The 19,450-nt window shown below is 42.3% G+C and overlaps 1 protein-coding gene across 3 annotated transcripts in view; it reads left to right on the top strand.

Annotated features, from left to right (window-relative positions):
• LOC127588095 (unconventional myosin-XVIIIa-like) overlaps positions 1-18,920 on the top strand; it is a 109,888-nt gene extending 90,968 nt beyond the window's left edge. For 2 of the 3 annotated variants that reach the window (XM_052046655.1, XM_052046654.1), the window contains exons 25-43: positions 563-682; positions 759-873; positions 2,351-2,478; positions 2,581-2,735; positions 4,725-4,848; positions 4,924-5,124; positions 5,232-5,342; positions 6,361-6,465; positions 6,660-6,806; positions 6,929-7,042; positions 7,783-7,899; positions 8,086-8,169; positions 9,237-9,374; positions 9,661-9,846; positions 9,927-10,066; positions 10,545-10,589; positions 13,447-13,569; positions 14,467-15,877; positions 17,373-17,516. In XM_052046655.1, coding sequence (XP_051902615.1) covers positions 563-682; positions 759-873; positions 2,351-2,478; positions 2,581-2,735; positions 4,725-4,848; positions 4,924-5,124; positions 5,232-5,342; positions 6,361-6,465; positions 6,660-6,806; positions 6,929-7,042; positions 7,783-7,899; positions 8,086-8,169; positions 9,237-9,374; positions 9,661-9,846; positions 9,927-10,066; positions 10,545-10,589; positions 13,447-13,569; positions 14,467-15,862 — 3,549 coding nt within the window. In that variant the 3' untranslated portion in view covers positions 15,863-15,877; positions 17,373-17,516. Of the gene's footprint in view, positions 1-562; positions 683-758; positions 874-2,350; positions 2,479-2,580; positions 2,736-4,724; positions 4,849-4,923; positions 5,125-5,231; positions 5,343-6,360; positions 6,466-6,659; positions 6,807-6,928; positions 7,043-7,782; positions 7,900-8,085; positions 8,170-9,236; positions 9,375-9,660; positions 9,847-9,926; positions 10,067-10,544; positions 10,590-13,446; positions 13,570-14,466; positions 15,878-17,372 lie in introns of all 3 variants that reach the window. The other variant, XM_052046656.1, reaches the window with a different exon arrangement.
• Positions 18,921-19,450: the final 530 nt, after the last annotated feature.

Below are 19,450 nucleotides of genomic sequence, written 5' to 3'. Positions count from 1 at the left end.
GGTGAACCGCCGTATACTGCGGGGGATACATTCCAGACCCACCGTTAGGTCAAAATCTGTGATAGAAACACCATTTTAAAAAAACAACAACAAAATACTGTATTTTCCGCACTATACGGCGCTTCGGAGTATAAGCCGCACCTTCAATTTTAAAACTGTCGTCATACATAGGGCGCTTCGCATTATAAGGTGTGTATAATAGAAGCTATCATATTGGCTGCAGTTGTGATGCATCCACTAGATGGTGCTATGCTAAATGGAATACAATACAGCTTTATTTATACAGACTTTTCACAAGCGCTGCAGCTGTAACAAAGTGCTTTTCAGAACATTTACAATACTACATCTAAGAAATCAGAATATTGATTCATATATAGGGCACACTGGATTAGAAGGCACACTGTCGGCTTTTGAAAACATTGAATACTTTTAGGTGTGCCTTACAGTGGGGTAAATACGGTAATTTTAAAATACCACCATATCGCCGGGGAGCGAAAAATGAGCTGTAATATTGCAAAGGGTCACTGTAAGTGAGTAACTTGTTACTGTCATATGTGGACAGATTGCCGATTTGTTGGCAGAACTCGCTGATGAGAGGAGCACTAGTGAGTCAGCATCCCAGCTGCTGGAGAACGAGACGGCTGAGAGACTGCGGCTAGAGAAGGACATGAAGGACCTGCAGGCAACTACGCACAATGACATGAGAAATATTGTTGTTCTCAAAACTGTAAAATCAAGAAAAAAAATGTGTGATTCAGGCAAAATTTGAAGCCACCAAGAAACAAATGGAAGCACAGGAGATGGAGGTGATGGAAGCTCGGCTCATGAAAACTTCAGAGCTCAACGGGGAGCTGGAGGACGATGATGATGCTGGTTCGTTGACGTGGTTAAAACCGAGGGAGCAAGTACAGTTGTCTCTGCATGCTTGTCATTCATAGTCGACTTTGGCAATCCAAGACGACCCTTACTTGCCACATTCGTTGTACTGAATGGGGCAAGTAAGTGTAGTCTTGCATTCAGATTCAATACAAGAGCCTCTTCCTGAGACCCTTCATCTTTCTACTGAGACATTGCCGTTTATTTGATTTTCCAATTAAGACTCAATTTTGTGGCCAAAGACCCACGATAAGTATGGAAACTAAGTCTGGAAAACTGTTTCCAAGGTTTGACCCTTTTTGTTTAATTAGAAGAAACCTCAGTATCATTGAGAGTAGTTCTACCACGGTGCTAATGACTACCTCAAGAATAAACACATACAACACACTTAGTTGAGCGCAGACCTCTGCCAGTCGTGTTTTAGATCAGCACAAAACTGTCCACAAAACTTTATACATATTCACCACCTATAAATGTCTAAAAGGTCGTTCAGATGTACCTAATTAAGCATCCGGTTTGTGCATTATGTGTGGACAGCATGAAAAATCACATTCTAATTGTCGCTGCGGGATTCAGTGGCTTTAGTCGCCTGTTTCAGTAGGCGACGTGACAGTTAGACATATTGCATAATGGTATTAAGTATTAAGTCTCCAAGTTTGGTATTTTACACTAGGGGATTAAAATGTTCTCTCCCAGGCATAAAAGTAATGCTGGCCGCTGATTGGTCATTACCTACTGAGAAAGTGCGCTCCCACTGAGAGAGCATTGTCCACAAGGCAGTCGTTATTTCCTCCTTGTGCTAACACATCCCCTCAAACCAACCTCCGCAGACAAGCCATTACAAAGCATATCAAAATTCTTGGATGAATGAGAAAATAATCGTTGGGATCTGAGCCGGTGGCCTTGCAAGTTGTCATTATGCTATATATATGCTAATGAGCAGCGTTGATGGAAGAGCCTGTGTTGCCATGTGAAGGAGACATGGACAGCTAAAAAAAAAAAAAAAAAATGATAAAACTCGGCAATGAGATTAAAACTGAATGGCTGCCTGGACACTGTCAAAGTTCTGATAGCCCCCGACAGCTCCAGAATTAGGGTCGGCAAAAAGGCATTGGAAGAACCACTTAGTCACGTCTGCTCTAACCGCCATTGTTATGTGCTCGAGCTTTTGAGGCTCAGGTTTATCCGAGACGAGAGTCGAATGTGAGTGCTGCTTTGTAGTCCTCCTGTCAAATATTTTGACCCTGTCAGGCCAGGATTTGATGAAAAACGGTTTTATTTCAGATGAGGTTATTTTATTTCGGTCCCTCAAATGTAATAAAACGGAATAGCCTGTACAATGTACCACATAATCCACAGCATCGCTCATCATTGAGCTGTTGAGCTCCTTCGTCATTGTATACCACATGGCCTGCATTAAAATCAGGAGCTGGCTAAATGTAAACACATGATTTCTTCGCATTTTCTTCTTCAGGGGGTGAGTGGCGCATAAAATACAACAGAGCCATTCGGGAAATGGAATTCACCCAAAAGAAACTCCAGCAAGAGTTTGATGACAAGCTGGAAACGGAGCAGCAGAGCAAAAGACATCTTGAGAGAAGGGCAAGACACTTTGTCATAGTTAATCATTTAGAATGGCTATATTTAATATTTGATCGCCTCGGCTTTGTATGTTTAAATAAAACGATAATGTGGCTGCTGCAGCTGGCCGATTTGAAGACAGACAATGAGGACGTGCAGCACTCTGTGCAGCAGCTGAAGAAGAAGTGCCAGAAGATGACGGCTGAGCTGCAGGATACCCAACGTCATCTGGAGGGACTCCAGAGCCGCAATCATGACTTGGAAAAGAAGCAGAGGAAGTCAGTTTGAACCTCGTGCTTTCTGTCTGTCAGTCATTACATTCGAGACGCATATTGTCACACTGATGACTCTGCTCAGTCATGTATTCTCAGAAAAAATATATATTGTCCTGTACCTATATTTGTACAGTGACATGCCATTCTCCCGTTCAAGATGATTAAAATCATTTGACAATGCTCGGGAAAAGCACCACTTTAAATGTCATGTCCAACAAGTGGTTCTTTGCAGTACCGTCTTTTTCGGATTATACGTCGCTCCGGATTATAAATTGCACCAGCCCAAAAATGCATAAATATGATGGAAAAAACATATCAGTCACAATGGAGTATAAGTCACATTTTTGGGGGAAATTTGATAAAATCCAACACCAAAAACCTACATGTCATCTTGAAAAGCAATTTAACATAAAAACAAAACGAGAGAACAACAGGCTGAATAAGTGTACGATATGCTAACGTTACATGACACTTAAACAACAAAGTGTGAATGTGCCTGGTATGTTCACAAAACATTAGGAGTTATTTAGACAACGATAGCACAAAGAACATGCTAGCAAATTTACCAAACCATCAGCGTCACTCCAAATAACGAAATCCAATGAAATCTTCATGCTTTGTGTCACTTTCAAACAACTCCGCCAACTCCAGAGGAAGAAGATGCAGCGCCTCCTCTTCTACATCGCTTACGTCAGAGTCGTCAGTTGTTTTTCTCAGTTACCGCCAACGTGGAAAGTATCAACATAGGCCGAGAGCACCCTCTTGCGGTTTAATGTGAAAATAACGTGATGTGTACAATGTGTGAACCATTTCACACACAAATTGCCCAGAGTATAAATCGCAGCCTGACCAAACTATGATAAAAACTGCGACTTATACTCCAGAAAATACGGTACATGGCAACAACCAACATTGGCACTGTTGATTCAGTCGCAACTAGTCTATGGTCAAATTGGAAGTCGAGCTCCATTAATGCAGGCCTCCACTCGGACGCGCCTTTATTCTGATCTATGAGCAAAAAAAGTGCCTTTTCATGAGCAAATTCCAAATGCCATAAAGAAGGATCATAGTATGTCCTTCATTGTTGTCCTTTGTTTGATTCATTACATGAGTCGTGCTGATGTAATGTCATGCCATTTAACATCTTGCAATTGCTACTCCGCATACACCCCGACGTGAAAACAATTCCAAAATGTTTTGTAGCAATCTGAGCTTTACTGTACCCCTTGTTGGAAACAACTTATGACCGTTTCTCCAATTCTCGTTGTTGCTAAATCATGATGCTGGGCAAGAGGTCAGGGTACACTCTGGACTGATCACCACTCAAAACCATTGTGGACACATACAGACACACCGGAGACACACTCGCACCTTTAGGACCAATTTTGTGTCCGGTATAGTGTTTCAAAAATGCACACCACCTCACCACAATGCATGCTCTTTTGTCCTTTCATATCAGGATGCACACCCCGCCCCCAATCCACCTTCATTTGAATAGTGGCGAAATTGCTCTGGAATCTGCAGAATCGCATTAGCTCAGAAAATGAGTCAGACTTAAAGCACTCAAGAAGTCATCCCCTGCGGCTAATTGAAGATGCTCTGTGGGTGAAATTATTTTCAGTTGTGCTTCACCGGGGGAAAAATTACAGCGAGGCGAGCTGACAACATGAAACACTTGGCTTTCTCGTTCACTAACCATAAGTGTTTCTTGCCTCAACAACTGAAGAAAAACATGGTGCACATTAGCACAACTGGGTACCAAAACACCAGGCTAATGGAAGTGGAGAACAGTTTGGGGGCTGAAATGTTGGAAGTATGAACTTCTTGCCTGATATTGTGGGGAATTGTTGTTTACTAATGTGATGCAGGTAGATCGTTTTTCCACATCATCTCTCCTAGTATACAATGTTGTCCTAATTTTACAACTACAGTCAATTTTTATGTAAGGTGTTGTTGATATTTGCTATAATTTGCTCTGTGCGTGTATGTCAGATTTGATCTTGAGCAGAACCAGGCCCAGGCGGAAGTACAAAGAGAAAGGAGTCTGAGGGAAAAGCTGGCTCGAGAGAAAGACACAATGGCGGCAGAGATATTCAACATCCACCAGCAGCTTCAGGTTTGTACTGCGGAGGATATTCTCCGCACTGACTGTCCTTTCTCTATGTCACACTGGGCTCTCCTTGGACCACAGGAAAAGGACGCTGACTTGTGCACTGCCAACATGAAGGTGCAGCAGCTGGAGGCCGAATTGCAGGATCTCTCTTCGCAGGAGTCCAAGGATGAAGCATCGCTGGCCAAGGTCAAGAAGCAGCTTCGTGACCTTGAGGCCAAGGTGAAAGATCAAGAAGAGGAACTGGATGAGCAAGCCGGAACCATCCAGATGCTGGAGCAGGTATATAAGAAGATCGCACATCCTTGTAACTGACCACAGTCAACATTTTTTTAACCTTTTTTGCTCTGTGGTTTATTCTTGATTTGTCCTCTTCTCCTGAACGCAAGGCTAAGCTACGACTGGAGATGGAGATGGAAAGGCAGCGACAGAGCCACTCAAAAGACATTGAGAGCAAAGATGAGGAGGTGGATGAGATCAGGCGGTCCTGCAGTAAGAAGGTAGCTCCCTTTCAGGGGGATGCAATGACACCTTAAGTGTGTTACTTAGTCGATGTCGTGTCTACCCTTTTGATCCCACTTCACAAAGATTATATGGTGGAAAGAATGAACTGATTTTTTTGGGCAGTTTTGTGGGCTACAATGCCACATTTATGAGCCCCACAAAATATTACACGGAATAGACTTCGTTCAGAAGAATCACCTGTGGCAGTGAACTCGTAATTTCAGAAGGACTGCTGTTATTGTGGTGTAAAAGTTTTTTTTTAAGAAGTTGTCATTTTATGGCTGAGTGGTTTGCTCTTTCTGAAGAATCTCTCCAAATACATTCATTTTTTTAAACTATAGGCCTCCTTTTCTACTACCGGCTGATGTGACTGAGCCGAACATTTTGACTTTTGTACAGAGGCACAGGGAAATGCACCTGATTTTCAAATAAACTTCCTTCAGACACTGATCAATAAAATATGGATTTTATTCAGCTTGGTATCAAATGTTCCACAAATGTGTCGGTGGTTGGGGACCTGTGGGCTAGATTGACACTGTACTCTCTTATATCCAAATATTGCATGACAGTTTCTGCACACTCCAGCTTCTTCATGAGGCACACTGTCATAATCTAATGACATCTAATGCTTTTGTAAAATTTAGGTTACTTGTACATATTGTTAAGGAATTATTCCGCTAGAAGTAGTAGTAGAACACCGTTGAGGAATTTCACCTTGCTATGAGAACTATTGATACTAGTCTCTGTCCTGAACATCTGTACATATAAATGTCAAAAAAAAGAAAGAAAAGAAAACCTAGTGAAAGAAGGCACCACTGTATTTTAATTCACAAATATACAAAAGCCCAAATGTAACGTTTGGCAAAAGGACGACATGTCACGATATGGCTCTCTATACATTGTCGGTGCACTGAACATTTATTTGCGACTTCGAAATACGACGCAATCAAAAAGACGGTTGCGTGTGTGATTTTGTCTATTTTGTTTGTGACGGTCCGTCCACGCGTCTCTCAGCTGAAACAGATGGAGGTGCAGCTGGAGGAAGAATATGACGATAAGCAGAAAGTGTTGCGCGAGAGACGTGAGCTGGAGTCCAAACTGCTGAGCGCGCAGGACCAGGTAGCCCCATTTGTCTCATCTTCATCCTGTCAACACAGACCTGTGTGTGTGTGTGTGGCGGGGGTGGGGGTGTGGGGGCGGGGTTGCTATTGTGCGCTTTAATTTACTGCTGAATTTCGTCAGGTGCTTAGAGTTGTGATTAAAGGAGAACATGTTTATCCACACCGGCTGGACAGGAATGATTTGTCATTCAGGTGAGCCACAGGGACGTGGAGAGCGAGAAGAGGCTGAGGAAAGACCTGAAGAGAACTAAAGTCCTGCTGGCCGATGCTCAGATTATGCTGGACCACCTGAAGAGTAATGCCCCAAGCAAGAGAGAGATCGCCCAGTTCAGAAATCAAGTATGCCACTCGTAACACTTGGATAAGGTCATACGTTTGAAGAAAAATCCTCTGCAAAGTCTGAGGAGATCTGTGACCTTTCTCACATTTGTCACACACTTTCTCCTTCTCTCTCCTCACAGTTGGAGGAGTCCGAGTTCACTTGTGCGGCTGCAGTGAAGGCCCGAAAGAGCATGGAGTTAGAGATAGAGGACTTGCATATCCAGATGGAGGACGTGGTGAAAGCCAAACTGTCGGTGAGTTAGCCAAGCATTCTGAGAGTGTGACGTAACTCCGCTTTATTAATTGTATTTTAATTACTCTTCTAAGATGACTTTTATCCCAAACTTCATCACAATGGAGATTGCGTGCAATCATGTAATGTTCTTCTGGAGTGTATTATTAGAGGGTTCTTTTTTTCTTCGTAAGAGTGCAACAATTCATTTTTTCAAGTCATGACCGTCTGACCTTTGTCAATCTAAAAGTCAAATGCGAATGGGAGCACTTGACCTCTGTTTGCAGTTGAGTCCCCACCATTATATGTGCATAATCACACTTTAGATGCATGCCCTTTAGCATTATGTCTGATTTCTGCAATGTGTACTAATGAGTAGAAAATGCCCTTTTTTTTCTTACAATCTGCTCACTAATAGCTGTCACATAATGGTGCTGGCTGCATTTCAAACTTGTTGACAGCGGATTTTGTGTATCTGGGAGTGCTCGTTAATTGCTGTGTATATGTCAAGGGCACGTCTTCGAAATGTCTCACATTAAAGAAAGCATTTGGAGGGCTGGAACCACCCTAAAGGATGAACTCTTGGACGTTGGCAGCAATCTGCTCTGCCTGCACGTTTGCCAACCTAAATGAGCTCATTGATTATCTTCAATTGGTCTCATCGTCCTGCCAGAAGTACTTCCAGATTCACTAATGACCATTTATTATAGCCCACCAATACATCCCATTTCTTCTCCCGTCCGTCCTTTTATAACGGATCAGTTGGAGGAGCAGGTGAGCCGCCTTCAGAGAGAGAAGAACGACATGCAGTCGCGCACAGAGGAAGACCAGGAGGACATGAATGAACTGATGAAGAAACACAAGGCTGCGGTCGCCCAGGTAACCAAGCCATACGTCAGCCCGCTTAAAAATCATCAATGGCACTTTCAATCCGGATTTCTTCATGCTTGTGCTTTTGAAATCAACTTATACGACACAATTTTTTTTTGGTATCATATTTGTATTATATAAATCAGCATCATAAACGATGACATCATTTCTATTGCATCTGTGTGTGTTTGTTAGTCTGCCAGAGATTTAAGGCAGATCAGTGACCTGCAGGCGCAGCTGGAGGAGGCCACAAAGGAGAAGCAGGAGATTCAAGAAAAGGTACGGTGCATACACCTGACTGCCTTCTTATTAGATGATTTAAAGTGAGGTACAAGGGTAGCTTTAATCAAGCACACGGTGTTGGAAATGAACGCCAAATTGCTGCAGTAGTGGATGACCTCTACAAATGAATACAATTAAATTATTCTTATCAAATGCCACGATTCAGAATTTGAGCGGCTTGATGCTTCTGCTAAATTAGAGATTTGAATACATCGAGCAGCTGACCTGCTGTGTCCTCACCACCCAGTCAATACTCCACTGCCGAACTTTGCAGTGTAACCACAGCATAGCTCCTGCTATTAGGATGGTCGGTCCGGATCATATTTCTTGTGTTTTCCCGCCTTTCATTGTGAAATGGTCTTACAAAAAGCACTGCGGTCCATTTAGGGGCTGAATGTGGCTACAGTTTGTGTTTGAATGGTTTGATTTTGCAGATATGAAGCAACCACATGATTGAATGTGGGCCTTTTCTATTCTGGGCTGGCTGATTCGATTCATGTAAATATCCAGGCTCAGCGTTGACGTACATTCATGTTAAATACTTTCAGTAGAATCATAATTGTGCCTCCGATCAGTTTTCAAACTTGAAACTAAATTTGAGACTTCAGGTTCAAGGCTTTCATCTCATCATCCTGCATACCGTGGCTTGAGTGCGTCATTTGTGTCCTCACTGTTAAATGTTAAGGCTGAGGAAGAAAGTAGCTCACCTATTGTGCAAAAGCTCGAGATTTTTTAGCTCGAGAAGCTTTACATTTCGCATTTAGACTCTCGGCATTGACTTCATTATCGTGAATTTTGTGTTCGACTTAACTCCAAGCTCTTCTAGCACCATTTCTAGTAGATTGGGGTTTATCTCCAACTCATTACGCACACATTTAATTCGAGGGTAACATAAATTCAATGTACATACACAATATTTGATCATTCTCCAGCCCTCATTTGAAACAGCAAAGCCAAGATCAAGAATTAGCATCGAGAGTGTTTTGTGTATTTGACTGTGTGTGTGCACGCGGCGGGTGGCGGTTGCAGTTATAAAAGTGTGTGTCTTTGTGTCCTTCGCACAGCTTCACTCGCTGCAGAGTCAGCTGGAGTTTCAGGAACAATCCATGGTGGAAAAGTCTCTTGTGAGCCGTCAAGAGGCCAAGATCCGTGAGCTGGAAACCAAATTGGAGTATGAGAGGACCCAGATCAAACGTTTGGAGGTCAGACAATCCCAGTGTCTCTTCAATGTAAAAGAACATCCTTCAGAGAATATACAAATCCGACTCGACATTTTCATTTTGTATGTATCAGGAGGGAGGCTTCAAGAGCACTCGTGACATTAGGCGCATCCGCAAAATCCAACGCGATCCAACACATGAGCCGTATCAAGGATAATATAATGTTCAGTTTTGATCGTCACGGCTCGGCTTTTATCGCCGGTTTGCTTAACTGCGACGCTGCTTAACCGACAGGCCGACCCAAACAAATCTCCCACTTCCCCCTTAGATCCTGGTGGGTCGACTAAAGGAGAATCTTGAGAAGATGTCAGAGGAACGAAACCAACATATTGCTGCAGAGAACAGGGAGAAGGAGCAGAACAAACGCATGCAGAGACAAATAAGGGACATGAAAGAAGAAATGGCTGACGTGTCCAAGAAGGAGGCTGAGGCGAGCCGAAAGAAACACGAGTCGGTAGGTGCCGACCGCTATGGGATAATATGATTGTACTCCAAACCTAAGAGGAAATGACTTCTTTACGATCCATTCACCAGGAAATGGACATTCAGAGCTTAGAGGCAGCAAATCAGAGCTTACAAGTGGATCTCAAACTAGCCTTTAAGAGGATAGGGGACCTGCAGGCCGCCATCGAGGACGAAATGGACAGTGATGACAATGATGACTTAATCAACAGGTACAAAAATACTAAATGTGTTGCCGTGGGATGTTCAGAGTGGATTCAGAGCACCGTAGACTAACATTGTGTTGAATGAAACGATTTCTAATGAGCGCAGGAAGATGTATTTTTCTGTCAATCATAACTTGCTTTTCTTTGTCTCCAACGGTGAATAAACCTAGTTTGTAATTCTGGGTCATGCGTCACTCTTATCTGGCTGACCTGGTTTAATGCCGTTGTATGCTGCCGATCTTTCGTACAGGTGTGAGTGATGAACTAATGCAGAGCTTCATAAAAGAGAAAAATGAAAAAAAAATAGATAGTAATAAAAGCGTGTGAACTCTTTCAGAAGAAAGGCCAGTTACAGATTTAATAATTATAATTTGGTGTGAATGTAGAATCATTTTAACACTGTAATGCCATGAGCATATCTCTCACCTATTCTTTTCTCTGTTTTCTTGTTCTTGTTTTGGTGTCATCCACACTCTCCCTACAGTTTGCAAGACATGGTGACAAAGTATCAGAAAAGAAAGAACAAAACGTGAGAGTGCAAAAATCATTCTTTGTGTTTGTCATAGTGCTTGTTTTTACACCTTTTCTTTGAGGGGGGAAACAATGCAGTATTTTTTTTTTTCGTCATGAGCTGAAAAATACCAACATGAACATAATAAATAAATATGGCATAATCTATCGGCACATTTTTGCACCTCTTACAAATTAAAATATAATTACATATTTATTATACTGGGTAGATGTTTACAATGCATTTAGGGGAACAACAACTCAAACATGTATTGGCATCATTTTTTATTCCACAAGCTGTGGAGAAAAAAAAATAAAATTAAGACCCTACACTGAAAACTGCAGCAGGTTGTATGTAATACTGCATCGTTAACACCTGGAATTTCTCCCTCTCTGAAAAGCTTTCCCTTCCAAACCAGCTGCTTTTTGTTTTTGTTTTTTCCCACATGCATGCCGTTTGTTTATTAATTCCAGCTTCTTCCTTCCTCTTTGGAGTTTACATGTTCTCCCCGTGCTTGTGTGGGTTTTCTCCGGGTACTCCGGTTTCTTCCCACATTCCGAAAACATGGATGTCGTGCTGATTGAACACTCCAAATTGTCCCTAGGTGTGAGTGTGAGCAGGGATCGTCTACATGTGCCCTGCGATTGGCTGGCAACTAGATCAGAGTATAACCCTCCTACTGCCCAATGACAGTTGGGATAGGTTCCGGCACACCCGTAACCCTACTGAGGATAAGTGGATCTGAAAGTGGACGGATTTTCAGTATACTATGGTACACTAGAGTATAAATGCACCACAGGGTCGAGAGCTCTTGTTGCATTTATAGACTACAGACAGCTATCACAATAACACACGGGCTGTTAATGTCAATCGAAATGAAGCATTAATCTGGTAGTCACGGTGCCGGCAAGGCAAATAAACTGTACGAAATGTAAGACACACTGTTCAACGCAATGCGCCTGTCGACATGTCTCGTAATTAACAAAGTATGGTACCAAAGCGATAACACCGAGACATACAGCCATATGTGATTTGAGGCTGAGTTTGAGTATTTGTGACAAAGATTTACAACCAGCCGAGGCTGATTGTCAGAATCCATTAACGTTCACTTCCAAATTCTTGGGGCTTGTTTGTATCTGGAGGCCTCAGGAGCAGTTAGCAAGGAGTGTAGGGCCAAGGACAAATTCGTTCTGACACCATTTGCACAACACTCAATTGCAAGCCACCTTTTATTTCACATTGGTTTGTGTTTTATTGTGGGAGGTGAGAGAGGAAGTTTCTTTGGATTCAGCACATTGCATTATCAAATGCAATTGCATGATTCGTTGTCTTCTTTCTTTGGTTGGCCTTCACTTGTTTCACTTGGCATCCTGCATAGACGGAGAGAGTAAAGAAAGTGAGCCGTCGTCACAAATGGATTTTAATGCGAACTTAAGCTTCCTTACAGTTTTGGTGTGAGAAAAATAGCTTTTTAGCACAGACCTTCCCTCAAAATAGAGACGGAACACTTTGTTCTGAAAGGGAAAAGGGCTGAATTTGCGATGGGGGCACGGTGACACTGGTGTCGGATTTTTTCTCTCGATGGACATAAGGACACCCGATAAAGCTTTCCAGCATGGCTATCATCTTGCACCGTCATGAAAAATCTTTTCTCGTCATAATCAGCAAAAATGCCAAAATGGATCATCTTGGCACTTTTATTGATTATTTTGTTGCTTCATTGTGAAAATAGGAATCAAATGTGGAACCGCTTCACATAAGCACCCGAGTTTCAATTTATGTCCAGTATTTATTTATTTTTTTTATTCTTTAACGCAAGTATTACGTATTATGCCATACGAGGTGGAAACATAGTTATTGGGATGGTCGATTTCAACTTCCTGTTCGGTATAGATTTAGGAAGAGATATTTATTGAATTATTAGTTGGTCTTGCGTCTGGCTGTTCATTTTGATTTATAGCGTGGTGCCCGCTTTGCAGGCCGTACAGCATTTCAAGTCACCAAGTAATCTAAATAGTTTTCTCGCTATCCAATAAATGTAGTGCAATACACCTTTTACATTTTGCAACAGGAGCAGAGATCAACTTATTTTTTTATTTTTATTTTTCATTACACTGCCTCTATCACTTCTAATGACTGCAGGAAGTTTCACTTTCGAAAAATGTTTTTCAGTCCTCAGGCGTTCCTGCTAGAAAAGTTCAACTACTTGAGTTGCACACAGTGTGGGTCACACTCTGAAAACTCAGCATTGCATTTAAAGGAGTTTATGAGGAAGGTGTCTGAGCAGGTGGACTCTACCCCCCCGCAACTTGGATCAACAAGTCTCTGTATTGATTGTTATGTCAAGTGTAGGGGCTTTTGGTGCTCATGGCTCTGCTCAATTACAAGCACCAGATTTGGTGACACGCCACACAGATGCGAGAGCAGCCAGCAGCCAAACAAGTTAATTATCCCACCAAGGGCTTGATTTGCATTCTGACTGGATAATACATGTGCTTTAACTGGAGTATGTTGAGCAATGGCATGAGATTTATGCTTCTTCTGTCGGCACTGCAATGCATCACCCGAACCTCCTTATACAAAGTGGCCATTCATTTCACACCATTATGTCATTTATGGCATTTCCACTGCATAAATATTCATTCAACGAGTCATTTTATCTTTTTACTTGTGGAAATGATTCCGACCCATCGAGATTTTTCACATTTTGACGCGAAACAGATTGCGGGAGAAATCTAGTTGACCGATTTCTCCAATGGAATCATTTGTACATCAAGTGCTGATGGGGAATATGACTTGTTGGAATAGATGCCTTCTTTTGGTTTTTATTTTATCATCCGATGCTTCTCAATAACATGCGTCTTTGTACCCACAGTGGGCAAGAGACAGACACAGATTCTGAGGTAGAGGACCGTGTGGATGAGGTTAAGTCTTGGCTCTCCAAGAACAAAGCCTCCTCCAAGCCCCAGTCGGATGAGGGAAGTCTAAGGAGCGCCAGGTTAGTGCTTCTTCCTTCTCTGATCCTCTTACCTCATCACAGATAACCGCGCGGATCCCTGTGATCGAGCAGTGATAAGGGCCTATATTGAGCGGGACGTTTGGTTACTGAAGAACCTCTGTCATGCTCTATATACTGTGTAGTACTCTGCGTGAGTCTTTGTTTTACCAATGCTGTAATGACCAACTTGAACTTTGTTCACACACACAAACTTCCAAACTGTTGAAGTAAAAATGTATTTGCTTGTCCATCGTTTTGCGAGACTGGCTGTTACATGATGTAAACATTCTAGAGTTCTTCCATGGCCCGATATTTAACATCATCCTTCAACCTGTGTCTGTCCTACTAGTTAGTGTTTTATTATGTGTAAGCCTAAAATGTGAAAGCCTTCATGCCATGAATAGGTTCTTTGCAGTCCTCCTTGTTGGATAAAACAACTAGAGTCTTTAAAGGCCCAACATTACCAGAGGCAAAAAAAGGGAGAGGGTGATTTATGCGATTAGGTGTCATTGCTTTCCTTTCCAGTAATCTGTCTAATGACAGCAGGCGGAATGGCGAAGTGGCTGCTGTCAAATTTATTGAAGTTAGCCTGTGGCCAGTTGGCGCGTCTGCTAAATGATGCCTCTGCTTCCATAGATCTTCTCACTTGTTGACTCCCACACTGTCCACAATACCGTCGTGTACACAAACAGCAATAGCTGGAGGGAGAGAGGGCACTCCCTCGCCATCAACCTCCAAAGGACAAAAAGAACGTGACAAATTATCAGTTGCATCCGACATTACGGATTAGCATCATGACACCAACTCCGGGAACAATATGCTGCTCATTGTATTAATGTCTGCCTCAACAGAAATGCATCTTTTATCGGGTTATTCGTGTATTTTGCCACCCTGTAGATATGCTGCAAATGTGGATGCCAAAGATGTGAATGAGGTTAAGGCGAGCGATGGAAGCCAAGATGGCAAAGACATCGAGCAGAATAGGTCAATATCTGTAATGAGCTCCCTGAGCTATCGCAAGCGTTCAAACCTCAAAGACTCCATAGGAGGGACAGGCGACGAGAGCTCCCTCTTTAGCACTCTAAAGGAACAGCCCGACACCCCTGACCACACCTCACTTCGCAAAGCCATATCCAAGTCTGGCGATCTCCAGGAGGACTGGAAGAAGAACCAAGCACAGGATGACTTTGATGACAAAGCCTCCGTCATTTCCATGGCCTATTCGGAGGCCACCAGCAGGGCCAGGAAGGGTTTGGAGTCACGCTGGACCTCGCGAAACAGCCCTGAATTCGATAAGGATTCCACTATCTCCTCTGCGGCACCCAGCAGGATATCCACCAGGAGAGCGATACTGGATCAGGACGACACCAAGTCCACCATCAGTAGTGTGAGTTGCTCTAGCCCGCCATCGCTACATCGTAGCAGCTCCTGGAAAGACGACAAGCGCAGCAATTCTCGCCTGTCCCTCGCCCGTAGTTGCGGCCTCAGTGAGTTTGGTGTGCATATAGATGACGACGACAAAGACGATGGCCAAAATCTTGCGTTTACTGAAGGAGGCACTTCCCCATACAGTTCTCGCTCAACCACCCGTAGTTTCTCCACCCCGGCCCGAGCTCGCTCTTCAGACGGAAATCCGCCAGATACGTCTGACATCAAGCCTGTCACGCACCGAAACTATTTGGACCCCGACTTGGAGGCCGCCATCAATGAGGTTCTCAGCTTCAAACCCATCAAGTTCAAGCGTAGTAAGCTTGACGAGTCCACTGATGAGGAAGCAGAGGAGAAGAAAGGACTGGCCAGCAAGGAGGGAAGGAAGACAGAAGATTATGAAGGCCTCGGGTGCAGTAAATCAAGCTTGCTTCGCTCTGCATCCAGTTCGGCCCTGGACTACAGCAGTCGGCCATCGAGCATCCTCAGTAGCAACTCCCACGGTCGCAAAGACAAAAAAAGCAAAATCACTCAGTCGGATGACTCCTCTTCAGACGATCGACACAGCAGGAAGAGCGCAAGGCGAAAGAAAGCCAAAAAGTCCAAGAAGAGAGCCAAGAAGAAGGAAAGCCAGTCAGAAGATTCCTCTTCGTCCTCAGAGTCAGAATCATCTGAATCCTCCTCGTCGGACTCGGCAGTCTCATACCGCAGCTCGAACAGTGTTAAAAAGAGCCCGAAGCAGCCGTCTGACGACGAAAAGGGAAACGCGAGTGGTGGAACATCCAGGAAGAAGGATAGCAAAAGGAAACAGAAGAAGATGGATAACTTGATGATGAAGTACCTCTACAGACCAGACAGTGACTGATCACAACAAATGAAGGTGATGCTTGGTGTGGCAAGAAACTAATCTCGGATCACACGTTTAACAGACTAACTTGCTCTTCGCTGTCGTTTGGTTTGTGTCCTCACACAGATCCGCATTTTATGTGTGATCTCATTGGATCATTTCTTTCTAAAGCACTAACTTCATTTGTGACTGCACAGGCTTTGTTCCGTTAAAATGAACTCTGTTGTTGAAGTGCGAGGGCTATTATTCCAACCCTGGGGTGCTTCAAAAAAAAACCAAAAGGTCGGTTTAAAAACAAAAGTTCAGTGTGGTTTGGATGTGAAAACGAAGAAAATGATCTGTTTTGGTCTGGTACCACTGTGATAAAGAAAACCTCCTTTCTCCAATGGTGTTTACGTAAGATTTTCTGCTCTGGTGTGACAACAGAAACAAATTACATGAAAAAATAGCCTTAGAGATTGCACTTCTCAAGTCACACCACCCACACAGGTTGGCCAATAACTTATTTGTTTTGCAGCAACAGCTTAACCAGAAAAGCAATCAACACCTTGGCATCTTGTCCTTTTTTCATCAAATTTCGAGTATTCCATCTTTATATTTCTTCTTGCACTTTTGAAAGGTGTCAGCAAAGCTCAGGGTACCTTATGAACCGTGTCTTCCTTTGTTTGATTTAAATAGACAAAATACTGGAACTACATTTAATTATTGTAATGGTCAAAACGGACAATGCATGCATGCATTGTAAGGTAGTAGCACCTTTCTCACAGACGACCAACATTAACATCAATGGGGTTATGTCTTATTACAGTAATGATGTTTTTATAGGCAAATTTAAACACGCAGAGGAGTAACAGTAATTGCATTATGGGTGCATTTGTGTCATATGTCAGATAATTGTTCAAATTACATTCAAAATTCAACCACCATAATATAATGGATTTATTATTCTAATACAAGTTTACAATAATATATTATGTTAATGTAAAGCGTTACATTGATTAGATTCTTGTAAAAAGGGAAAAAAATTGGAGGGACTTTGTAATATATTCAAAATAATAAAACCCTTTATTTCCGTTAAAAATCTATCGACACATATTCTGCCGTTTTTTTTTAATCCCCCAAGGTGTTTCTGTGCTGTCATTTTTGTGAAGTTGAACGCAAGGCCTCACAGTCGGCAAATATAGCATTTCTAAGCCCCCCACCCCCTTCCATTCAAACACTTGAACATTGCTAAACGGAGGCCATTGCTGTCGCGAATCATTGGCCTTCTTTGCCTGTCAAGTATTGCTGTGCTGCATTGAATTGCGCTGTCCTTCGATATTAAATACTTGCCATTCTATGATTTGAAAACATCAACTATGGTGCTTTTTCCTTTTCTAGCGAAGGACATTTAAGAATAGGTAATAATCCGGCATTTGAGAGTTAACAAAAAGAAACCGACATCCCGTTTTCCGCGTGTTTTCATGCAAGCAAGCCATAACACACCATCCTAACTATTATTTGAATGTGTATGTGTTGACTTTTACAGCCCTCCTGCGTCCAGGCGACACATGACCCATGGCAAATCGGACGTTGAGGACGAGGTGGAATTCAACACAGACGGGCAGCTGTTGAGGCCGTGCTACGGCGAGTGCACGCTGGGCGAGAGCACGTCGTAACTCAAACTCGGGTCACCTTGAGCTCTCATGTTTAACCGAACACACAGGAGGGAAGCAAATCCTACAGAGAAAAACAATTTGGGGGATAGTTTAATTTAGGGGATTCTGTCATATTTGTTCTTCCTCGTGAATGTGAGTTTGCTTCCGAGGCTAATGTCTGCTCACCTTTGATGTGATGCTTGAGAAAGTTAAGTGAAGCGGAGCTATTTTCGTTGGGGGTTCTTGCCACTTCTGTATTTTAAAGGGCTGCTCTTCAGGCAAATTTAAGCATTCCTCTGCGCTTCCTGTCTATTCAGCCCTGCCAAGAGGATTTAGATAAGCCTGCTCTGGATGGACTTCTCCAAGAAAGTCTGACCAACTTCTAAGACTCCTCTTATCTCTTTTCCTATTAGCGGGGGCGAAGCTCAATGGGAGGAATGTGGTCCTCTTTAAATTAATCACCATAAATTACAATTTATATCTCACGTCAGAGTATTTGGAAAACCACATAAATAACTGTCACCAAATAATCAGCAGTACTTGCACAAATAAAACAAAAGAGAATCTTTTCCACTTGAAAAACTAACCAAGCTGTTGTTGCACTTAAATTATTTTTCTCTTTATTCGCCGAGGATTGTTCCATAGTGTAAATATAAGTGGAGACAAACTCATCAAGATTCATTTAAAATAAAATGGATTTCACGAAGATCCGGTTGATCATAATAGAGCTCTGTTTTCTTTATAGGGCTTGTCGAATTTGGACTCACAGTGGGAGCCAATCCCATTCAAATAGTAAATTGCTACTTGTTTAGAAGCCACGTGAAAGATTTAAATGTACATGAAAGGAATTCATTGTAACGACAAGGCTTGAACTCATTGATTACATTAAGTATATAATCTGACCAACCTCGCATTTGGTGACAAATAATGTTAAGATGTGCAGAGTATTTTTGTTCATATGAAATGAAAATAAAGTTTAACACTTTTTTGGGGAGGCATATTGGTTTATTTATTGCGGCCGCTGTGGAGCCCTCAAAAATGAAAGAATGTAGTTTGTCATTCTGATCTTGCTTCTATATAATGTCAAACATTGCTGATGTTGATTTATTGTTTGTTTTTTTTTTTTGCAAGGGTAAAACTAGAGTGAACTACATAATATATTGTGATGCCAGAATTAAATATTTATACAATACATTAAAATATCGGATAGAGATTTCATCATACATTTCGTAGAACTACAGATGCATGAGTTTGTTGAGACAATGGATATTTCTATTTTGAGCCTTATGAGGTTTGTGAATTTATGAACTGAAATGTTGTCCAAGTACGTATATAGCAGTGCATGTGAACTGCAGTCTGTGCTCACGTGTACAAAAAAAGAACAAAGATGTAATGTGAGTTGCTATTAGCATAGCTTCCCAAAAAAAACCTAATCTGCATTTCATGTCTTGTTTTATTCCCCCCCCCCCCCCCCACATCTTTGCGCTGCACATGAATATTTATATAGAACCAGGCAACTTTGATGTTGGCGATCCCAAATAAGTTTAAGCGAAAGCATTTATTGCTGTTGTTACATATACCGCTTGAGCAGTCTGATCTGCTATCGTTTTTCAAATGAGCTTTTTTTCTAGGAATTAAAAAGAACAATTGCAAAATCAATGACGGAGAGGACATTTCGGCGTCATGCCATTTCGATTCATCCCTTCATGAAAGAGTGGAAGAACAGCAGGTCAGAAATAAGTTTTAACCAAACAAGTCCAGGATGAGTTTAATTAAATTTAGCTCCGACCTCTGAGTATCTTCTCGGCGTACCCGTCGGCTTTCTCAGGAGACGAGAGGAAACAAACAATTCATGGAAATGAATGAAGTTGAGCTGCGGGGGAATGCTGACTGCTGTTGCTCATGTTATCACCGAACATTTTAATATGTATACGGCACAGCTCCACCATGCAAAATAAGCTGGAGGCAA

This window comes from Hippocampus zosterae, chromosome 16 (genome assembly GCF_025434085.1).
Source record: "Hippocampus zosterae strain Florida chromosome 16, ASM2543408v3, whole genome shotgun sequence".
NCBI lineage: Eukaryota > Metazoa > Chordata > Actinopteri > Syngnathiformes > Syngnathidae > Hippocampus > Hippocampus zosterae.
The sequence above is the reverse complement of the archived record's forward strand: the minus strand, read 5'-3'. Positions and strand labels throughout refer to the sequence as shown.